The sequence below is a fragment of the Bombus bifarius genome, unplaced genomic scaffold (genome assembly GCF_011952205.1).
Source record: "Bombus bifarius isolate JDL3187 unplaced genomic scaffold, Bbif_JDL3187 scf7180000008288, whole genome shotgun sequence".
In the NCBI taxonomy this organism is placed as follows: domain Eukaryota; kingdom Metazoa; phylum Arthropoda; class Insecta; order Hymenoptera; family Apidae; genus Bombus; species Bombus bifarius.
In genome coordinates this window covers 729,504-751,122 of record NW_022884571.1, presented here as the reverse complement: position 1 = coordinate 751,122, position 21,619 = coordinate 729,504, and the positions used below count along the sequence as shown (strand labels likewise).

At 39.0% G+C, this 21,619-nt stretch overlaps 4 protein-coding genes across 8 annotated transcripts in view; 2 read left to right on the top strand and 2 right to left on the bottom strand.

Annotated features, from left to right (window-relative positions):
- LOC117212326 (embryonic polarity protein dorsal) overlaps positions 1-611 on the bottom strand; it is an 8,132-nt gene extending 7,521 nt beyond the window's left edge. Inside the window, exon 1 of the mRNA XM_033457065.1 lies at positions 218-611. The gene's annotated coding sequence lies outside the window, so the exon portion shown is untranslated. The remainder of the gene's footprint in view (positions 1-217) is intronic.
- On the top strand, positions 16-5,313 carry LOC117212328. 3 transcript variants are annotated; one of them, XM_033457073.1, is made up of 8 exons: positions 16-154; positions 1,710-2,105; positions 2,171-2,591; positions 3,302-3,493; positions 4,225-4,367; positions 4,434-4,598; positions 4,667-4,827; positions 4,895-5,313. In XM_033457073.1, the coding sequence occupies exons 2-7, from the start codon at positions 1,723-1,725 to the stop codon at positions 4,815-4,817; spliced, it is 1,455 nt and encodes a 484-aa protein (XP_033312964.1). In that variant the 5' UTR covers positions 16-154; positions 1,710-1,722; the 3' UTR covers positions 4,818-4,827; positions 4,895-5,313. The 3 variants fall into 3 exon arrangements, with proteins under 3 accessions (XP_033312964.1, XP_033312963.1, XP_033312965.1); XM_033457072.1 differs by lacking the exon at positions 16-154 and adding an exon at positions 1,001-1,267 and having other exon boundaries at positions 1,355-2,105; XM_033457074.1 differs by lacking the exons at positions 16-154; positions 3,302-3,493 and having other exon boundaries at positions 1,337-2,105.
- LOC117212323 (apoptosis-resistant E3 ubiquitin protein ligase 1) lies at positions 5,312-21,619 on the bottom strand. 3 transcript variants are annotated; one of them, XM_033457062.1, is made up of 16 exons: positions 21,522-21,619; positions 21,149-21,342; positions 10,512-10,668; positions 10,179-10,384; positions 9,873-10,072; positions 9,491-9,728; positions 9,237-9,406; positions 8,979-9,159; positions 8,692-8,903; positions 8,343-8,609; positions 8,199-8,274; positions 7,841-8,130; positions 7,638-7,763; positions 7,383-7,571; positions 7,045-7,307; positions 5,312-6,973 (listed from the first exon to the last, which is right to left on the bottom strand). In XM_033457062.1, the coding sequence occupies exons 2-16, from the start codon at positions 21,324-21,326 to the stop codon at positions 6,871-6,873; spliced, it is 2,856 nt and encodes a 951-aa protein (XP_033312953.1). In that variant the 5' UTR covers positions 21,327-21,342; positions 21,522-21,619; the 3' UTR covers positions 5,312-6,870. The 3 variants fall into 3 exon arrangements, with proteins under 3 accessions (XP_033312953.1, XP_033312951.1, XP_033312954.1); XM_033457060.1 differs by lacking the exon at positions 21,522-21,619 and adding an exon at positions 21,402-21,427; XM_033457063.1 differs by lacking the exons at positions 21,149-21,342; positions 21,522-21,619 and adding exons at positions 12,785-12,989; positions 18,012-18,813.
- Positions 10,899-12,613, top strand: LOC117212330 (leucine-rich repeat transmembrane neuronal protein 1-like). The gene is made up of 3 exons (XM_033457076.1): positions 10,899-11,058; positions 11,250-11,725; positions 12,209-12,613. The coding sequence occupies exons 1-3, from the start codon at positions 10,968-10,970 to the stop codon at positions 12,530-12,532; spliced, it is 891 nt and encodes a 296-aa protein (XP_033312967.1). The 5' UTR covers positions 10,899-10,967; the 3' UTR covers positions 12,533-12,613.

The window sequence follows — 21,619 nt, the reverse complement described above, 5'->3', positions numbered from 1 at the left end:
GTGTTAAACTTCTAGCCAGCGGAACGACAGCTGTTCACAGGTATAGTTCCAAAGGCACTGCACACAAGTGTCCCAAGTCCCAAGGGAAGAGAAACGAGAGTAGAGGGCAAGGAGGGATGCTACGCTGATCCAATCATTATTTTGGGAAGCCTAGGTTCGTACAAGCCGTGCAGCTATAATTAAACTATCGTAGGACAATGTGACGAGAAAGACTTGCCTGCAGTTTGATCAACATAGTAAAGCACTTTCGAATCTGAAAGCACGCGCACTGTTTTGAATAATTCTCTTATCAAGAAAAATTTGCGTCTCTGGGGTTTCTTTGATAAAACGCACACTGAATGCACACCGCTGCAGTAATTTGAAAACGCGATTTAATGTTTAGATCAGCGATTAAATTCCTTTACTCGAGAAGCACTGCTGCGCACACCATTTGCACGCAACATAAAAGCGTGCATGGCCGTGACTAGAAACGAGACTTAACGCGGAACAACATTTCGTTCGGACTTTGTATCAGTACTGACATGCTCGTTGCTTTCAATGGTAGGAGCAGAGCAATGTACGCTTCGTGGATACGCGCAAGTACGCGTACTCTGATGCTCCTATACTCACGGCCCACAGCTAACACTCGAAACGAGAGAACGCGTGTCGGCATGTATAATATGGCATGTAACTACGCTTCGTAGTTACTTCCTCGAAATCCATATATCGATGACGTCGAACACTTTAACACTTTATTCTTGATGTTCTGTTAATGTTCTTCACATTATGTTTCATACAGGTTTCACTTCTTTTTCTCGTATTAAACTCGTAGATTGATGATTATTAACAGTTCAATCATTAGATAGAGTGTTTTTTGGTACGAACGTGATAATATTGGACTGAAAATAAATTTATGTTTGTGGTTCATCGGATTTATCCTGTAGTAAATTAAAATTCAGGAACGTAGATAGGTTGCTAGTGCCTAGGTGCTTAGTGCCCAATGACTCATGCAGACACGTCACATAATTCTACTTTATCATGTGAAATTGTAGAGCGTTAGGTAATGAATTTATTTGAAGTTATATAAAATATTAGTTATTTGAGCTATTGAAAAATGTAATAATTATTACGAACAAGTATCGTATCGCGTTTTACAATGTCGTTTATATTCTAAAAATCATGATTTTTCTTCGATCCTAATTGGTATCGTTTAGGATTATTTTTACAAATTATTTATTAAATCGTAGTACTATGTTAATTTAAGCTTTTACCACTTTTTGCGAATAAAGTGAGTTGTTTATAGTTTGCAATTATATTGTAAATCAGATCTATACATTACATAAGTCTTAATCGCTCCTTACATTCATCGTCTTAGGTGTACTCGATTATGCAATCCTACGAAGTACTATATCCAAGGTATGAAATTGTGTGACAATTTATATACTGTGAAACACAAAATTAAAGAAAAATTGTTAATATATAAAATTGAAAATTATAAAAATATAAAATTGAAGAGGAAAGCATATTATTTTGGGGAGAATTGTAAGAAAAACAATCTTTTACTTTATCAAAAATATTACATATATATGTATGTAAACGTGTTACACATACATAGATATATGTACACATATACGCATTGCTATCGAGAGCGATGATGCTTTTCTGTCGCATTACTCTCGTTTATTACGTCTCCATGACAAGTATAAACAGCGTTGATAGTTTTTGTAGAGAGTTTATTCGTGAATGAGGAAAGTGATGCCAGAAATTGCGATCACTCCGAAAAGCTTATCTTCCCTGAGTGCTTCAACGAGTTCCAGGGAAGAGTCAAACCAATTTTTTACTAAGAAAAGGCTGACAAGATGCACGCAACATAAATTTCTAACGTACTCGCAACTTCCTGTAAGATGTCAGAGACCCAGTCGGTACTATCGTCCTCCGAGGACATTTTTCAGATTGGCTAGCTTTGCAACTATTAATCGAACAACTGCAATTAACACGACGAAAAGTTGTCCGGATAATTCAACATGCTCGATATTCCATGCTGTTGATACCTCACACTGCAAAAAGAGTTTATCCATGATCGATTTTTCATCTTTAATAATGGAGGCTGAAAATAGCGATCTTAGGTAAAGTTTATAGAGAATTTATAACGATTTAAACATAATCGAATAATAATTGTTTTGTACTTTAGATCAGACAGTAGATCAGACAGTAGCTTCATAGAAAAGCTTGAAGAAAATGATAAAATTAAGGACACCATTAGCAACGAAATGGGAATCAGCGTTGGTATCAGGAAGTGGATGGACGGGTTCACGACTTCAAAATCGGAGGAAGCGTGTTGTCAGTTCTTTCAAAACCCAAAGAAAGCAGCGAATTTGGTGTGTCATGTACTTATGTTAAATGCTTGGAGACGTAGACGCAGCGAAGTTCAATATCTACATGGCACGATCGACGACTTGAGCCAACAGATCGAACACCTGCATCTACAAATCGTTGTTCTGCGTCGATTGCTCGACACGGAGAATATCCGTGTCAGTAAACTGACCAGCAACGTTCATCGTGCCAAGATCCAATTTGACGAAACGTCGAAGGAAAAGAATACGTTGAAATTGGTAATCTTTATAGCATTTATTTAAAGATAAGATTCAATAATTATGTTTTACTTAATTAATTAAAGAATAGAGGGAAAAGGAAATACATATTCTCGTATTCCTAACATAAAGCAGTAATGTCGTGCGCGGGTGAGGAATAAGAGCTATACATGCTCAACATCTTGTGGACGATGAACATGAGAGTTCAATGACGTGTATCTAACTAGAGGGATGACGCTAGCATAAGAGCTCGCGACACGAGTTTTGGCACAGGCAATAATATAGTTACCAAGACGTTGGCATTTTTGGCCTTCGATACTCAAGAATATCTTCTAAATAAGTTTAATAGCTGCACTTGTTATGCATTTCTCTGTTAACAAAATCTTTCTACTTTTTATCTTCTCGAAACCTGAGTATATTCTTGAAAAACGATATGGCTAACTATTCTAAAGACTTTTTATAATGGTTGCATATTTATACATAAACGAGAACTTATTTTATCAGATGTAATGGCAATGTGCGTTGTAGCGAGCCATTAATTACTATATGTACACTATACAGGCAAGCGAGAAGTTGGCATCGGTCCAGCAGCTAATTGTGAAGCGAAAGAAGAAACTGTATCGCGGCGACACAAACATAGATGAAACTGGTTCTAGATACTTTCGGGGATTTACGAAGATCAACTTAGCACCGAACCTGCTTTTACGAACTAGGTTACCGTTCTTTTGCAGGAAAAAGTAAAAATGGAAAACGAGATTAAGCGTTTGACCGAGCTTTGCGAGGAGAGGCTAGTCGCAGCGGAAAATGTACAAAACGAGCTACTCACCGCACAAAATCACCTTCATGCGCTCGACATGCAGATGTCGAAGGATCGAGAAAAACTGTTGAAGTTACGGGAAGATAAAAGAATACTTCTGGAAAAGGCTAGATTTCTAAACAGTTTTCTGTTATAGTCTATAGGCAAGATTTAATAATAAAGAGTAGCGTTTGCCGCGAGCTTGCATACCATACCACTGTAAAAATTGATTTCGCTCGATGACTCATTGTTACGTTCGCGGGAGAGGAGTCCGCAAAGAGGGTGAAGTCTCGGTTCAATGCGGATTTTTACTCTTTTCTATGAACGAATGAGTCATCCGTTCACCCTTTCAAACTCAGAGAACGAACATTTAAAACTGTTACAGGATTAATTATCTACAATTTTTAAGAAAGTTCGCGTATCTTGAAAACTTCTTATTTTTTCCTACAAGAATTAAACTCTGAAAAAAATCTTTTCTTTGTTTCGTTTGCGTGAAAGTATTTTAATATGTATAGATCAAGGGCGCTAATAAGAAACTGATGTACTTGTTAGATAGGTCAACGCACGAAAGGATATATGTACTTCGTCGTTGAGTCATACCTTTTCTGCTTCATTGGTGACTCAATATCGCGTAATACTCCTTTCGTACTAAGAAAAGGGATCGATATTACTTGACCTAATAATTCCCACTCGGCTTGCGATCGAAATAAAAATTCGTGACATTGTTGTTTTATGTAAAATAGCTATGTTTCGTGTTTTATCTTGATAGTTTCATAACAGAAAATGCTTACTTACCGATTGATTTCTATAGCGTTTGTTTGTTGAATATGTGTTAGAAAAATATAATGATTCTTTTAGGTGACGGCCAGCGAAACGTTAGCAACGGAACGAGGAATGAGAGCAGACAAAGCTGAATCATGCATGGAGGATTTACAATTGAAACTCGCTACGCAGACTGCTCTGGTTGAATCTTCGCAGGAACAGATAGAACGATATTCAAAGTAAATTCAGTGGATGTGAGCCTCGTTAATTTGCACGTTATTTTAATATAAATTCTGCGTCTGTAGAGAGTTAAAAGTTAAAGAAGATGAGAAAATCAAGTTGTTAAAACGTTTAAAATCAAGCGAAGATATGGGGAGAAATTTAAGCTTGCGAACAATTTCTTTGGAAGCTCAACTAGTTGATGGAGGGGTAGCCCTGGAACACATGCAGGAAGCATACAATTCACAATTGTAAATATTTTTACTGATTGCTCATGAGCGGAAAACATTAGCTTTAAATTGATCTGTGATTATTTTAGAACGGAACTGCGTGAATTGAAAGAACGTTTAATGCGCCAATCCCAAGAAGGGGGTTGGAGTAGTAGAATGTTGCAAATAGCTGGTAGTGTTGTACGAGCGCCGAGGGTTATACTACGAACTTTATTATCGGGTCCAGTGTTAGCTTCTTAAAGATAGCTTGGTAAGTCAGTCATCAACTTACCTGCTAATTACAAGAATGTAACGATTGTTTGTTATTGAAATTTTAGTTGCTCTTGCTCACGCGTGATTGCGCCATGTTTCGAGTTTCATGTTGGAACGAAGAGTTTAAAAAGAGGAATTTCGAGGATGATGATGATGATTGTTTGATAAGGGAATGGAGAAAGGGAAGATTTTATGTTTGAGTTGAGGGAGAAGAGTTATGTGGTCGCGAGGAAATCAAAGGGACAGAGAACAGCGTCAAACTGATAGTAAATTCTCGGATATTTTAATTACCAAAATTATTTTTTTTTATTTATATATTTTTTTTACTCTCTATACTTTCTGATGTTACGGACTTTATATACATACGTAAGCATTTAAAATCAAAACGGGACGTAACACTTTAAAATATTTAACGATTCTATGTACAATATTGGAAACTATCCTACTAAGTTAAGGATGGACAAATAAATCTAGATATCATGTAGTTTTTTTTATCTATATTTTACACCTTTTTTTCATGTAACATGATAAAGCGATAAAAATGAAATACCGTCAGAATCGCTCAGTTTGTTATGGAAAAGTGATTTCTTGTTATGAAACATCAACAAATACATTTGATAACTGATAAACATGCATATAAATGTATGCACAGCATATAATCGTAATTCATCATATTTTACATAACATTTATATATACCATTTTAACGTAGACGAAATAAATGTACATAGTAGAGCGATGCTAACGGTATATTATTTTTTTCAAAAAACACATTACAATAGATCATAAAATCTAAATAACCACGTACGAGTGACACAAATACGACGTGTCTGATCACATATCTCATTATTGCGTACATAAGTACAAGATAAAATTGATCTTCGTTTTGTTCGATAACAATATCGTTTCTGCGGTATACTTCTTTTAGGCTTCAGCCAGCACAGTATAGATCCTTTCTCATTTGAGGTTTTCGTACACGGTAAGCGAAGACACGGCAAAAATTTCAGTGGAAGATTCGTTCTTGTTATCACAAAATCACTTTATATTTGAGTACGTTGTGTTAGGTGTAATTTTATGTAATCTTCTCGCTAGTCGATCTAAAACATTTTTTTTATTGCATATATTAATTGCGACAACAAATAACGATGTCCTACAATTTTGAGACTGGATTCGGTCGTACTCGTCGATTTACCACCTTAAAATACCTTTTAATGCGATATGAAAACGAAGAAAAGCTCAGTATGTTTATTTGCAATTGAAGACATTTCATGTAAGCTATATGCTATAGTTAACAAAATTACAGACGATATTGCATCTACAAAGAAATCTAAAGATTACTCACTGATTTTGGTTGCAAGTAGTAGGTAAGAACTTAACTTACTTCTATAAGTAATAACTTACGAAATTCATTCATCGAAACATTGTTTCCTTATTTATTTCGTGTGCTTAGTGCGATATTCGAAGTAAAAAAGAAGAGAAAAATACTGATTAGGTGAATAGTTTAATAAACCTGACAACGACCTTCTCAAGCTTTACAATGCACATGCTAACTTTGACTAATTCGGTAACTATAAAAGAATGTTTTATTGCGTATCGATTAAATTGTGGAATTAAATATATCAAATCTGATGGCTTGAGGAACGTGTACGTACCTATTTTTATGAGTAATAAAATTTACAATATTTTAAACTACAACAAATCTTGATACAATAAATTGAGCAAGATGTTCCTGTAAGATTGCTCTTTGCATCATCTCTTTATAAAAACGTTACCACAAGCCAGTAAGAATATTAATATCGTCGTTTATGTTTGGAAAATATATCTGATTGTTCTTGATAGTCACTTGATAGAACACAAAAAGAATATGTTCAAAAATCCTATCCCTCTGTTTACGTATCAAAATGTGTAGTAAATGTAATTTTTTTTAATCTTGTAAAAAAAGCAGACATTTTAAAGTAAAACTATGTTAATAATACGAAAAATAAGAAGTTAAATAAATAGCACAATCATATAAGACTAGAACTTAATTGACACTTAGTCAGTTTAAATCATGCCAAAACCTTCAGTACCTTCACTAATCGCTAATAATAAAGCTCGTTCAAAGTGATCGTAACATTCGTAACCCGGTAAGCAGAGCTGATTGAAGCTGTAACAATATTTAAATAATTATTACGCTTTGAAAGCTACTACCCTCAGTCAGAATACTGAGTTACGTACCAAGTATGTGCTGTAGGTAAGTTAGCAAAAGTTGGTGCTGCTGTAATTTGAAATCGTGGACTCAGTTGTTGAAATCCACCGGGTGGTAATTGCGAACAACCTGTAGTAAATTGTAATAATCGGGCCATCTCTTCCTGTGTAAAGTTGCTAACTGCAGTCCAAAACCAATCAAGAACTCGAAGAAATTCTGAAGAACTCCCATTAGCTATATGGTGCGCACGTAGATCTGCCACGCTGTACTCACCAGTTCCACATAACAATAACTGTAATAAATATAGATATAAGGAAAATATTGATTGGAGAATATTTAAGGATAAGAAAAAAATATATTTACATACTTCGAGTTCGTTCTCGTCAAAAATTCCCAAAAGGTTATCGGGAATGAGTTCGTTCAAACCCCTTAGAAAATGTTCCACTTCGTTCCGTATGGAACTAGCAAGTCTATGTTGGGCGAGTGCGTCCAAATAACGCAGTTTAGTTCCATTCGTTACACGAATTTTACCACCTCCAGGTATTAACTCAGCTACCTATAATAAATATATTTGGCGTAAACGATACAAGTAACTATAATATAAAATACGTTATGACCTTACTTTTAATAATTGACCATCTTTATCATATTCTTCTTCAACAAAATAAAGTTCCATTTCCTCAACATCATTTTCAAGAATATATTTTATCTTGCTGAGATATAAGTCTGGATCATCTTGCTCGAAATACTATACAGAAGATAAAAGCATAAATAGATTAGTACAGTTCTATTTTGATACAACACATTAATAATAAGTAATTCTACCTTATAATGTACACTGAGGCCTATGATTTGTGCAAGAAATGATCTTGTGAATCTTGCACGTACTAACTGCCGATAGGAACCGCCAAGAGCGGATTCATATAGGCATTTGCCAACGATTCGTCCTGCAAATTCGTAATGTTTTAACTTGAGATGTGAAGGCCGTTTACTGTTAGGATGAACTAGTGCCTGTTGTGATTCTCCGAAGGATGCAAATAAACCATTTCCTGAATCGAATAGTGCCGCACAAATTAATTCAAACCATTCTCTTCGGACACCACCCCAATCAACCCCTGGAACAAAATACTAAATATTATCTTTTTCCAAATGAATACAATATATTTTTCTAGATAAAACATACCTTGTTCGCCTTGGAAATTGATTTCAAAATTTCTACACCAGTCATTCACAGAAAATCCTTTGGTAGCTTTCATGGACTTAAAGGAAAAACTCATGCTAAATTTGAGCAGAATACAGATAATATTAATTAATAATTGACACTTACCGATTCTAGCAATTTATCTCGTTGAACTTTCATCGAAAGCTTCTCGTGATAATGTTTTTGATGATGTTTCCGAACTTCGTGGTAAAAGAAATCTTGTTTATCAGCAAAAGTTTCACTTCCTCCAATGTTCTTCAACAGAAACAACGTGAATGTAGCGGCTATTATATCTCTATATAGAGAAATTAATTCAACGGGTGGCTGACATCCATCATCGATAGAAAAAGAATCGTAACCTTCGTATTGATTATTCGAACAATCAAAATGGAACTGAAAAATATAGTTTTAAATTATTGCACGCGTTCAATTTACAAAAAAATCGATGTTCCCGCAATTAGACAAATTCACTTACTTTAGTAGATGGACAAAGCCTGAATGTAACAAGCCTTTTCGGGATAATCCTTAGTAAGTATTCTTTAATAGTAAGTTGCTTAGGCGAAATGAAACAGACAACTTTTTTTGGTTTTGAGAATTTCTCGCCTTGCATGCCCAACAATTTAGCGGCATAGCAAATATTGGGGTCCTTCGAAGCCACGTTATTGTGTACCATTCTAGCAACTTCACCTGCGCTAACGAATATAAATTCTATAAAAATAAAACTTCACTAACAGTATAATATTAAAAAAGTATCTTTCGTACTCTCGAGTACAATGATGTCGAAATCGCCATTGTGTAGTTGTAGTCCGCCTAAACTGACTGTTGCATGATAACAGCTACCCTTTGGAAAACTGACTTTTAAGCGAATCCTTTGATTCGGAGAGTCGTATTCAAGTTGTACACTACAATCCGCAATAGCCGATTTATCTACTGAATTACCAATCTGTAATTAAAAAAATAGCAAATAAAGTCAATCGCAATAACGTAAGTATCGCTTGATTATAATGGCATCCCACTTACCTGAGAAATGTTAACTTGGTAACCTTCCGTGGGTTTATCACCGGGTCCAAATATGCACAGATTATCATATTCGTCTCGAGGTTCTATTGTCATAGAGTGTGCAACTCCCGCTGTACAAACGACTGTCGAACTTTGTCGTACAAAGATTGTCTTATTTGGATCTGGAGGACCTAAAGGATTAAGTGTGATTTTATAATTGTTTATAGTCCTACTTCTCAGAAGTACCGTTTAATATGTTTATCATGCGAACATACCGGGAAGAAAATTTTTAAGAAACGGGCTGCCGTGAACGTGACACGGTCCAATAAGTACGGCTATTCGATATTGTCCAGCATGGCGAACAGTAAACTTCACAACTGCAGTATTAGCAGCTAAGGGGTCGGTACCCCCCAACTCTATAAGGGTAGCTATCCTGCGTGTACCTTCTGTGACTTCAACGATCAGATTGTCTTTGTCACAAATAGGATAAGGTTGACCGTTGCGTTGATAAAACTATAAAGTACAGTTTGAAAGAGAAATGCCATCGTTTCAACAGGAACAATAAAATAACCAAATAATAGTAATAAGAAAGTAACTTCTACCCTGTGCCGTTTGTCACTTTTTCTAAATACGCATTTAGAAAGTTCTATTAGGTACCTTCACTATAAATGTCATAGTTCCTCCTACGAGCTGTGGCTCATCCCATGCAAAGTGAACTCGGCAATTGCTCGGTAATAAATATTTTCCAGTCACATATTGCAGCAAGGAGTGCTTTGCCTCTGGTGCTAGAGCTGGTTGTGTCATAGCAGCCAAGGTCACTAACCCTGCTACTGACACAGAAACTACCAACATTCCACCTGTTAAATATAAAAGAAAGAAAGTTATGCCTCGAGCTTCTCCTCCAGCACGTTCCTGTGTTATGCAATCGAACGAAATTTGCGGAAAATAACAAAGAAATTGTACCCCATGTCCAAGCGTCCTGATGTTGACTATTCTTCACTACGGCGCTCCATAGATCAGCCTTGAGGGTTTCTAAATCTTCCTTTGAAGTAGGCAGCGTCTGTCTGGCCTGGATCCATCGCGGTAGATCCTTGCCAAGGGCTGCCCGTGCAGCATTATCCTCCACCCAATATACATCCTCTAGGGACATCACTTCCATCTGCATTAGCCTGACGAAAGGAAAACAGATTTATTTTGACTTTTTGCTCGAGGAAAATTGCAATGCAACTAACAGTTCTGATTATTTCTGAGGAAAGCCATGGAACCATTAAAGCTCCTGGTTAAAATTCTGCTCACTTCTGGTAATGGCTATGCAAGCCATGGTCTGTCAACCACTGGCGTAAAACGAGCCTTTGTTGCAGTAAACGTGCGGCGCGTTGTAATCGTTCTTCGTCTTGCGCCGGCAGTTCTGGTAACGCGTACACCTCGCCACAGCTCGCAAGGGATGAAATGCCTGTAACATTCGAAAAGCTTTTCTTTCTCCTTTGACACCGACGTTTCGCAAAAAGGGGAAAAAAGGAACTCATTACATCTAATTAATTCGGAGAACACGCTATCAGACGAGAACAAAGATAGCTTTTCTAATTAGAGACTCATAGGAATTTAGCGATAGTACCCGGTATCTATCGTAGAGAAGGACAGGAAACAAAACCTGATAATTCGAGACTGGACGACGAGTCGATTCCTTCGCCTGTCCGTTCTCAGTACGTCGTTGTCAGTCGTAAAACCACCGAATTGTGTAAGCCACTTAAAATGCGCTGTACGTCGTTCTCCGTTATTCTACTGTGCATTCTCAAGTGTGGGTTTGTGCTTGCGATATGCACTGTGAGCAAGCACGAAGGAGGTGAGACAAAATCTTTCGCTATAATTAGGTTCGATTTTCGATTGTCCCGATGGTGAATCGGGGAAACAAGTAAACGGGACACGAGTAAATTTCTATCTTCCTCGCCGATGCAATTTCTATTCGAGGAAAAGATAGAGAAACAAAAATCTCTTGATATCGATAAATTGTTAAATGTATATTTCGTTACGCAGGATCAGCCCATCGTTTGCAATGCTTTAACGTTACTCTGCAAACGATTTTGGAACAAACGACGAACGTATCCTCTCTATTGGTCTTTGACTCAAATTTCCGATACATCACAGAACGAGCTTTTATCAAATACGCCAAACATTTGCTGTTCTTGAACATCTACAATTGTCACGTATACGACATTCACGCTGATGCGTTCGACAGCCTAGCTAGTTTGAGGAAACTCAGTCTACCTAGCAATAATATCACAGAAGTGAAAGAGGCGTGGTTTAAGGATCTGGTATACTTGGAACAATTAGACCTGTCGTTCAATCGAATCGAGAAAATCGCGCCAGCAATCTTTAGCAGAATACCATTACTCAAACGATTCGATATCAGAGAGAATCGCATAACTTGCTTGGATCCTTCAGCATTTCCGGGTGGTATCGACAAAATTTATTTCCACGGAAACCCCCTGGCTCTCTCATGTCGAGGAGAGGTAAGACGCGCCATTGAAGTAGCTCGCGTTTAACCGTTTGAGTCTCAGGAGTCTTTGAAAAAACAGGGTCGAAAAATCCACGAACAGCGCGATAGCGCTTGTCTTGTTCGATTGCGAAGAGAAACAAGCGGCGCAACAGCGCTCGTCATATTTGTTATTTTATGAAATAAATCTATATTATTATATATGCGTACTATTAGTTTATAAATATTGCAAGTTCGATAAAAATTTTTGTTCAAAAAAATATTTGTTCAATAAAAATGATTGAGAAGATAACAATGAAATACAAAATACCGTCAATCGTCCATAGCGTTCAAATGTACTGGCACTTTTCGACACAAAATCTAAACAGTGCGATCGCGCTGCTTGAGACTCAAACGGTTCAGAAATTTAAGAATTTCATTCGTTATTCAGCGGTTACAGACTGCAGTGTCGTGAACTGAATGTTGCGATTCGCTTTATGTATCGATTTGGAAATTACAGCTAACTCTGTGGATGCGGGATCACGGGGTGAACTACAAGACCGAACAGAGTAAGAAGGAAGAGTGGTTGGATAAGCTTCTTTGGCTCTGCGCCATGGACGATGCGAGCGTGGTCAAATCAGAAGACTCGATGAAAGAATGCGTTATCCTAAATTTATTCAATCAGCTTCGTACAGGTCTGAGTACCGCGCAATCGTATCCCTTGCCCGTGGACTGTCCTGTTGAGAGCAATTTTTTGATGGCCTGTTTAGACACGGGGGCCACTAATGGAAAAGTAATCAAGAATTTGCTCCTCTATATCCATAAAACCATGTCATATCGTTAAAGAGAAATTGCACGATTGTATAACCGATCAAGTTAAATTGTAATGTCTCGTGTTAAGAGCTTGTTTACGAATAAAAATCGATGATAGTTAAAAAATAAGAATTGTGCAACGTTAAAAAGTTTCGATGTTAACACAAAGAGAAACGTATCGGTCAACTCGAGCCTTCGTTCGTACGGAAGGAATACTAATTTCGTGGCGATTAACCAGAAAGTGCGGAATTAAAGGTGATTTTCGACGAGAGGTTTTACTTACCGGAAGATGCGCTACCGCTGGGTCGTAGCGACATGCCGATGGACGATATCTCATCGGCAAAGAAATCTTTGTCGCGTTGTCCATCTCGGCAGCCTCGATTTTTGTCCGGCATAATTCCTCCACGGTGTTCCTGGCTCGTCGACTTTTACCGACTACGAAGCATTCTTTTGTTCACCGTCGCATCGCTCGCTCGTCACGAGGTCATCTTCTCGAAACATTATTATACCAGCGTTTTATCATCATAACCTTACTCGATTTCACGATGGAAATTTTAATAATTCGCGAAAGTTGCGCGATTCGAGATCTATTTGAAAGGAGATATCTAGTCCTGTCTCTCGTGTAAAGCGCGCAATAAATCTATACCGATGCATTATGGCACGAACAATGAAACGCTCTGTCTTTTGTTTCCGATTCATCACTGGAGCGTACAATGTGATTGAATGATGAACAGTCACTAACAATTGCGCGGCATGTGACGGTTTTGTCAAGCAGAGGATTAAAATTTCGTCGAGTATACAAGCGCGTAGCTGTATTTTTACAACTAAAGTCATTGCACGTAGAAAGACAGGAATAATAGGGCGTTTGTAGCAAGAGATGAACGTTGGAAACGCATCAATCGCTTTACGCGCTAACGATACGCAATTAGTTTCAATTACTAGTCGGGTGAAAGCTAACAGGGATGTTTCGTGAAAGGTAGAGAACACAAAGAGGAAAAATAACAGAATGTGGGAATATTTGCTTGCCAAGACGCAATGGAATGATAAGGGAGAGCTCGCTGTGCTTCCGCGGCCTACGCTCTCCAGCGTATGGTAGTCATAAATACTTAAAAGGGGACACGATAATTCGGCTTAGCACCGCTTTCCTGTTAACTCCGACGGACCAACTTTGGGAGGATTTCGTCTCGCCAAGTTTAAGGATTAAGCTTATCCGGTCGTGTGAGGAACAAACGAAACAGCAAGGAGGAGGAAGAGCAAAACTCCGCGAGATATTTCGATGTAGAGTGTACACTTTTGTCGGTGTTGACCCAGATCTGGCCAACTCGATTCGGATAAAGAGATTGATAGCAATTTCCGGGAATTTTTCGGTGTCTCTCTGTGCTTTTAGACCAGTCGATTAACGATGCCAATTAAACGATGCCGGATCGATAGGTCAGCAGCAGTCGCAATTTAATCAACGACAACGAAACGTTACTATGAATTAAACGGTCCCGAAACCGGGTCAAGAGTCCATTCGAGGTCAAACCGGGGTTATCGTACCCGTGTTTTCCGCGCTCATCTCGTTTCTCTTGCACAATTTATCGGCCAACGTGCACCTCGGCAATTGCCACCGATAAAAAACGATACGAAAGGACGAAACGTACGACTGCAGTTCAAGGTATAATCGTTATTTGCGATTGTGAAATAAATCGGTCAAAATGGTACGCGACTATCCATTTCTTACGTCTGTTTCTTTCTTCGTTCGTTCGATGTTCGCTCTCTTCGATCTTCGAGTCTCGTCGAATCGAATCGGATCACGATCTTTGTCCGGAATACAGCTGGTTGTTCGGCGTGCAACGATTGAACAGCCGATAACACCGGGCTTCGAGATCACATCGGTTATCGGAGAATGAGCAACAAAGACGCGTCAATCTCCGTGTTCGATACAAATGAAACTGTGACAGTCGTCAAGATTCGAAACGCGATGTTTTCATCGGTTCTCTCCTCATTTTCTCTTTCGAACAAAGAGAAAGAAAGAAAAAAGAAGAGAAAGAAACTTACAGACCGTTTCATCCGCAGAGTGTTATAGGACTTGGAGGGATAAGTGTTCCATTAGCGAGTCCATCAAAGCCCTGGAGCAGTAACATTTTAAAAGGTAAAAGAAGGATGTGGTACTTTGGACGTTTTTCACATCTTTACGTCTTCCTTTTATTTTCTTCTTTTCCGTCTTTTTTCGTGGCTTGTGGTCGAGGCGGGATATACACGCGGCAGAATAAAAAGAAAAGAATGCAACGCGATACAATGAAAGAATCAACCGCGTAGCACCCGGCAAGCTCGCATCGACTCTTGACCTTTTCGAACGGATATCCTTCACTGGCATTACTTCGTGCTAACGATCCTTTCGGTACTAAGAGGGGTGGCAGCAGGGGAGGATTGAAGTAAAAGGTGGTGGTGGTGGGCAGGGAAAACCAGGGCATATGTATGTCATATATTCTCATGATTATGCACGAGAGGGTTGCCGGTATTATGAAGGTAGGACAGATCGATTCCAACATTTGTTATTTTACACTAACCGCGGGCACGATATAGACGGTCCTCTGGAATTATAATATTTTGTTTCCATCTGCTTAATTTACGAGTTTCTCCTCCTCCTGTTTCAGCGATACGCGATACCCTGGGAATATCCGAGCACTAGGGGCACCGAACGAACTTGGTGACACAGTTTCACCACCATGGCGTGTATATACCTTGGTTTGGTACCGCGTTAATAGAATTCCTACACTAGCGTGCGTAACAATAGCGCGATTAGATTCCGCTTGTAATCGCGGTTCTCTTTCCGTTCCCTTTTTCTCAAACGTACGGAACCTGGTCCGGGCAGTAAATTTTGTTGCAAAGAACTTTTTCGCGAACCCACAGGGATTAGCCCTGTACAGAAGTCGAATGAAACGATGCGAAAACGTGAATATTCTGCCGCGAGAACGGACGATTGTTTGCCGGATTAATTACAATCTTGTCGACTACTAGAGGCAGTCGTGCATATACTTGAACATCTTTTTTGCAATGGCACAGTTAATACATTGTTTTCTCCTGTTCGAATAACATTTTCGTTTTCTTATTTATCTATTGCTTTCTATTGCGGGCAAAAATTAGCTACGAAGAATCGATTTTATGATGGAAAAAGTGTATGACTCGCGGGAAATCTTGACGATTCACGGTTGAAATGGATACAGTTAGATCGAAGATGGCACACATACGAGCGTTATTTTCTTTCATCTTTAACGGATTCATTAATCTGTTTCGTTCGACTTTCCAAGCGAGATAATCGTGGATTTCATTAGCGCGTTTCCGACGTAAGATTCGATATTTTGTAAATTAAAAGAAGTAAATAAAAATGTATAGAAAGGAAATCTTCGAGATAAAATAGAGGAAGAATTGGATGATTCGATCGGGCGGTCGCGAGCTGCGATTAAATTATTCGTGTTACGGTAAAACGTAATTGATATCTGGAATTTACTGGGCGGCGCGGCAGACGAAGATAACGTCGTTAAATTCGCGCTAGTTTATTGCACGGTTGATTTGTATTTACATAATCCTCGAAAGCGAGAAGTAATGCTCCTCTCATAGAGTTTTTCCATAAAGTATACTTTGTAATATACACTATGTGCTAATAAAAATATGAATTTTTAATAAAAACGTGTAACTCTTTCCAATCTATGTATTTAAAGAAAAAGAGAAAAACATAAATACGAAAAAAATGTTTGCAGTCGATTTACGCGAGTTTTCATCGATCGTTTATACGTTTCATCAAATCTCCATCTCTAACCCGTATTTCATTTGCGATACTTTGTAGTATGCAATCAAGTAGCAGGATGGTTTCTCATTGTTTAAGTCTTGTATTAGCCCCTCGGGTCGGTTTCCCGCGCTATTTCATCTACTTTTTTCTGTCTCTTCGTACACACGTGATTATACAGCTAAAAATTTCGACAGACGTTTAAAACGTAAAACACGGCTACGTCGTTGGTTTCTCGATCCTTCGTTTCACATTACGCATTCTGTTCGTTGAATGACAATTAATTTTTAACGTGGTCGATAAAACGTGTCGGGGGTCAACTCGGTCTTCAGAATATTCTTGTCCGGAATTTTTTCCGCGTAGGAACGTTCAAAGGTTAAGGTCAAGCAAGAGAATCGATACTTTTCTCATCGGCCGACGTTCGTTCATGAAACGTAGATACTTACATACAATAACGGCATCGATTTCGCACGATCAATGTCCCTGTCTCGCTACATCGACACGCGTTTCCGCTAATCCTGCCAGCGCGTTGCCATCGATGAAACGCAGACAATTTGTCAATCGACAGGATTCTTTTGTTTTATACGAGCGTGGATTTAACTCGCAGCGAATACGAATTCTCCTATCGTATATTCGCGAAAGAATGATTTATGCTACGGACATCCGAAATTTTCATTCCGTTTCATTACTTTCGAACAATGCGGATGCGGAAAATGGTCCATGATAAATTACTCTGTGGGCAATGAGAAGAATCGCGCGCTGGGAGGTCGTTTCTCGATGTCGGATCTATCGATTCTACCGGATTCTACAATGGATGATCAACGATTTTACTGTTGAAACATTCTTTTTAATATCGCAGCTTCTTTCCCCTACCCGTATAAAGAACTGTGCCACGTACGACAAAAAGGAAGGAAACTTATAGGAAAAGTTGAGAATTCAATTTCGCTTACCACTATTTCGTTTGAATCTGAGAAATTCAATGGAAAGTATCGACGTCGACATCGAGCCGATAAAACGCATTACCGGGTAACTTCTTCCTGGCTTTGAGGCTCGTGGGGAAACTAGCGTTCAAAGTGTCGCAATGCAGGACGTGTTTGCTATGCTCTAGGCGATCTGTGACTTTCGAGATGTCCGGGCGGAGTGTCGACGTGGTGTGCAACATGCAGGATTGCAAGTGACGTAAATGGCTTTTGTGATGGAATCGTCTTGTGATCTTTCGTGGCTTCAAGTAGCAAAATTTTTAAGTGGTTCGTAACACCTACGTGATCAGCCCAGACAGTTTCGAAATTCAAACAGAACCGAGAAAGCATGAATAGCTCCTCTCAAGACGAACCCTCGAACCGTGTTGCTTTCCTCTCGAGAAACTTTGCCAGTATCTTCCAACTTGCCGCGAAATGCAACAACCTTTGCTTTAAGAAATTTACGGTAAGGAAATTTTGCTTGAGATTTTAGTGTGTTTAATGAAGGAGAAATGATTAGTTAACTCGTGAAAGTATAGTATTAGCATCGAATAATACACACATAAACATTTAATAGTGCAAATACAAGTGCAGAATTAATGAGAAATGAGAGCTGATGTTTTTTATTGTGCGAAAATAATTGATTAAGCAACGATTCAAACACTCATACATAACATCGATGCATAGTAACAATCGTGACATAAAATAAAAATGCGATGAAACGCCGCGATTGTATTCGACCGTGAAACGAATGTTATCGGAGTGATAAGGAGTGCACTTACGGATTCGAATCGACTTTCTGTCTCGTCTTTCTGGCTTGAAGACTGTTTTCCCGCCGGATCGTGGCAACTTCGATCGGGAAATTCGCAACGAAAGATCGCGGTGCCAGCAGAAAGGCGGAAGCGGTATGTGCGGCTGGTTCAGCTTCGGAATACAGTTCTCGAGCGCTAAAAAAACCTACCCCTTCGCAACAGGAGTGTCGTTTTCACACTTGTTTACGATATTAATTACGAACTCGCTACTTGTTGTCTACAAGGTTGAGAAGAGTCGTGGGAGGAGGGTCAAGCGTCACGACGAAGTATGTAGTAGCCTTCGAAAGATATCGAAAGGTGGCCTAGCGGAGGTCTAAGGTGTTGGTTTCATGTACGTCTCGAAGTCGGAGTACACATGGAAGCGCGAATAATAGAGGGAGGACGAAAGAAGGGTGGGGGTAAAGGAACGGCTAAGGTGGCCGGGGAGTGATAAACGCGAGGGTTTCTACGACCGACTCGACGCGTCTACTAAGGATCAAGCGGGCCTGTGTGTCAAAGGCTCGATGATCGCGCGAACATCCGAGGCTCGTTTACGATTTCACCGTTCACAATGGCTCCGTTTGTACGGTGGTTCATACGTCCGCGCCCCTTGGCAACGCGCATAATGCTCACGTCGTTTGCTTCTCGATAAAACGAATCCGCGAAAATTTGCGAAGGGGCTGCAGCGACTTTTGGTGGAGCAAGTATTTCGATACCCGACAAGCAAGAGCGACGCGACTCGGCGATCCGCTCGCTCGGACTCACGCTAGACGACTGCATGCGAGACGATTACGCGGCTAGAGCCACCCTCTGCCACCCATTTGGTACTCCCACCAGGTCCCGACCACGCCACAAGGACCACGTCAAGCAAGCCGATCGTCTTCCCGTGCTTCGCGTCTTTCCGTTCTTGCAGAAGCGCGAGTCGCACGCCGACGACCTTACTCCTACTTTTCCACTGGCATCACCATACCACCCCGTCCCCAAATTATCTCCATTTTATGAGAATCACGATCATCTTTCGATCTCACGATCTCGAATGTTTCGAGGATCTTACTTTTATGAAACATGCACTGAGGGAAAATCGGAAATCAATGAAGGCGATACACGGAAGGAGTTGATTCTATTGTAAGCTTCATCGTATGGTTAGAAGTATAGGATGCAACGACCCGTTGTCTTGAAATTGGACCAATTATGCCGGCTTTATACCTTTAAAAAAAATGCTCATAAAAGCCGAATCGTTCGACTCGAGTTTGTCATTGGACCTAACACTGCATGTCCTGAATTTTTCCGATAATTGCAATCCACTTATCGACCAACCGTAAAGTAGTGCTCTTGTTTGTATTGGACTCCCTCGACAACCAGTTACATTTAACCTCGAACGATCCACGATCGATAAGGAGTCCGAATAGGGTGAAGTAATTATTGGAGGCAGCTACTTGCTGACTGAACGAAATCGTACCTCTATTCTCGACAAGCCAATCTTGCTTTCTGCCGTGTCGACGGAACTTGATATTTAGAGTTCTTTTAAAGGACCTCTCTCATCCTTTCGCGGTAGTTTAAAACGACCGAATCAGCATGTTAATTCATATAAAAGACCATATATAGCTCTTAAATTTGTGTATGTTAAATAATGCAAATTTTACATCGAATCGACGGAAAAATGTCATCGTTCTGCTTGAACCGGTTATTTGGATGGCGGTACAGTTTCGTTTAGGCTGAAGCGCTTGGCTCATCCGTGATATTTATTATTTAAATACACGGGTACTTGGCTATTAGAGTTTCGTAATACCAGTCAGTCAATGTATTAAGTCGTTCGAAAAGTTTCTTTCGTTTTATAAGGAAATAATGGACGCACAACCTTTTCTTTTTTATATTTTTTATCGAATTACGTATGATCCATTTTGTTCTATCAAAATAAAGATCACAACGTTCGACAGAATAGATTTCATGTTTGTATAAAGATGGATCGTTGTAAGAGACGTATCTGTAAAAGAAAGACACTTTTCGGACAACCTAATACTATGCTTCCGAATCAGTAGTAATGTACAGTGATGGACAAGCCGTGAAAAAGTAAAGGTAGCCATGTATACACAGACATTTACTTTCGAAAGGGGCGAGAGGAGAAACAGCATCCCCACCCTGCTGACCCAAGCGCGTAGTGATATTATCGCAGCTGCGAACTTCGTAACTATTTGTTTGTCCCACCAATAGAGGTACAAAAGCCTAGCCTCGAAGGAATGTTCGCGCAAGCGCTTATATCCTTGGCATCAACCTGGGCTACGATGATAAAAGTTTGGATATTAACGTAGATTCATCAGCTTGCATCGCTACAGCTTTCGAATTTGATAAAAAGAACGTGGGGAGGAACAGGTTAAGATGAAAGTTGAATTCGAATTTTACACATGCCAATGTTTCATATTGGCCGATATATATAAATATATATATATTCTTTTTTGTTAATAACATTTTATTTAAGAAACTTTCTCATTCCCCATAATGGACGTTTATGAATCTTTCGGTAGACTACATAGTTGGAAAAGAATATTCCTAATTAATTATTCGTTGACCGTGCGTAACATTAAAGTTTACGTTACTCTCTGAGATGGTAATGGTTCTGAACCATAACGGTTGGTAAACTAATTAATAATGTTTGCACGAGCGAAGGCTCTCTAAGTTCATATTGTCGTACGATTAGTGCACTTCGAAAGACTGATTTAATTTATGAGCAGTCGATAGTATATAGCTGGAGCTTATTCTTGTAAAAGAAATTGACTACATGCCAAACGATGAATTTCGACGAGAATGAACCTACTGTTTCAGGGGAACGTACACATGCGTAGTCGGAATGATCATTCTAGAGATTTGTCAAAGGAATAAACGATGATGTATTATAACTTCATCGATTACAATGTTCGACAATTTTAATTTGATTTCTTTTAAACCCATAAGCATATCTTTTAATCCAAGATATTTCTTAAAATTACTTACGTTCTTCATCGTAATGATTGTTTACGAACTAAAAAATGCTTTTGTTTATGAATCATCCAATGAATGTCAGTTATCACGTAATACGTAATATGAAAGTAAGAGAGTAGTGAAACTGGAAAAGTGGTTAATCGAATCCTGACCTTTGTTTTTGAAGAGAGGCCGATACTGTTTCAATCCAATTTCGGCAAGCCATTGGTCTGCTTCGGTGAGATCCCCGTTGTTTCCATTTCCGGTGGCAAGCATCAGAAGTTTGCCAAGGGACAAGACCATAGTAAGAGCCAGGAATACCCCTGATAATACAGTTGACCATCGTGCCATTTCCTGATGAGTGCATCTTTAAATCGAACATTGATATATTATATTGATATTCCGCGTGTACACATACATATATACGTTACAAACATATAGTTGTTACAGGTAAAGTGTCTGAATTGAGGTTATGTCACTGCGATGTTTGTAAACAAATCTATGCGGAGGAATGTACCTAGCGCTACTTTAAATTAATCGGCTTACCACATTTTCATAGAGCTGATAATCGGTATATGAGACGATTGACAAAACCGTGACTACGTCTAAGTTTTACTGTCTATGAACTTATATAGCTGAGCAGA

What these genes read in the sequence shown, in the direction of transcription:
- LOC117212330 (XM_033457076.1), top strand. Translation starts at nt 10,968, where the DNA reads ATGCGCTGTACGTCGTTCTCCGTTATTCTACTGTGCATTCTCAAGTGT. An exon ending in TGTGAGCAAGCACGAAGGAG is followed by an intron (nt 11,059 to 11,249) that starts GTGAGACAAAAT and finishes TTCGTTACGCAG; the next exon opens with GATCAGCCCATCGTTTGCAA. An exon ending in CTCTCTCATGTCGAGGAGAG is followed by an intron (nt 11,726 to 12,208) that starts GTAAGACGCGCC and finishes TGGAAATTACAG; the next exon opens with CTAACTCTGTGGATGCGGGA.
- LOC117212323 (XM_033457060.1), bottom strand. An exon ending in GAGATAAATTGCTAGAATCG is followed by an intron (nt 8,275 to 8,342) that starts GTAAGTGTCAAT and finishes TTTTCCTTTAAG; the next exon opens with TCCATGAAAGCTACCAAAGG. An exon ending in CAATTTCCAAGGCGAACAAG is followed by an intron (nt 8,131 to 8,198) that starts GTATGTTTTATC and finishes ATTTTGTTCCAG; the next exon opens with GGGTTGATTGGGGTGGTGTC.
- LOC117212328 (XM_033457073.1), top strand. Translation starts at nt 1,723, where the DNA reads ATGAGGAAAGTGATGCCAGAAATTGCGATCACTCCGAAAAGCTTATCT. An exon ending in AAAAGAATACGTTGAAATTG is followed by an intron (nt 2,592 to 3,301) that starts GTAATCTTTATA and finishes GTTCTTTTGCAG; the next exon opens with GAAAAAGTAAAAATGGAAAA. An exon ending in GAAGCATACAATTCACAATT is followed by an intron (nt 4,599 to 4,666) that starts GTAAATATTTTT and finishes TGATTATTTTAG; the next exon opens with AACGGAACTGCGTGAATTGA.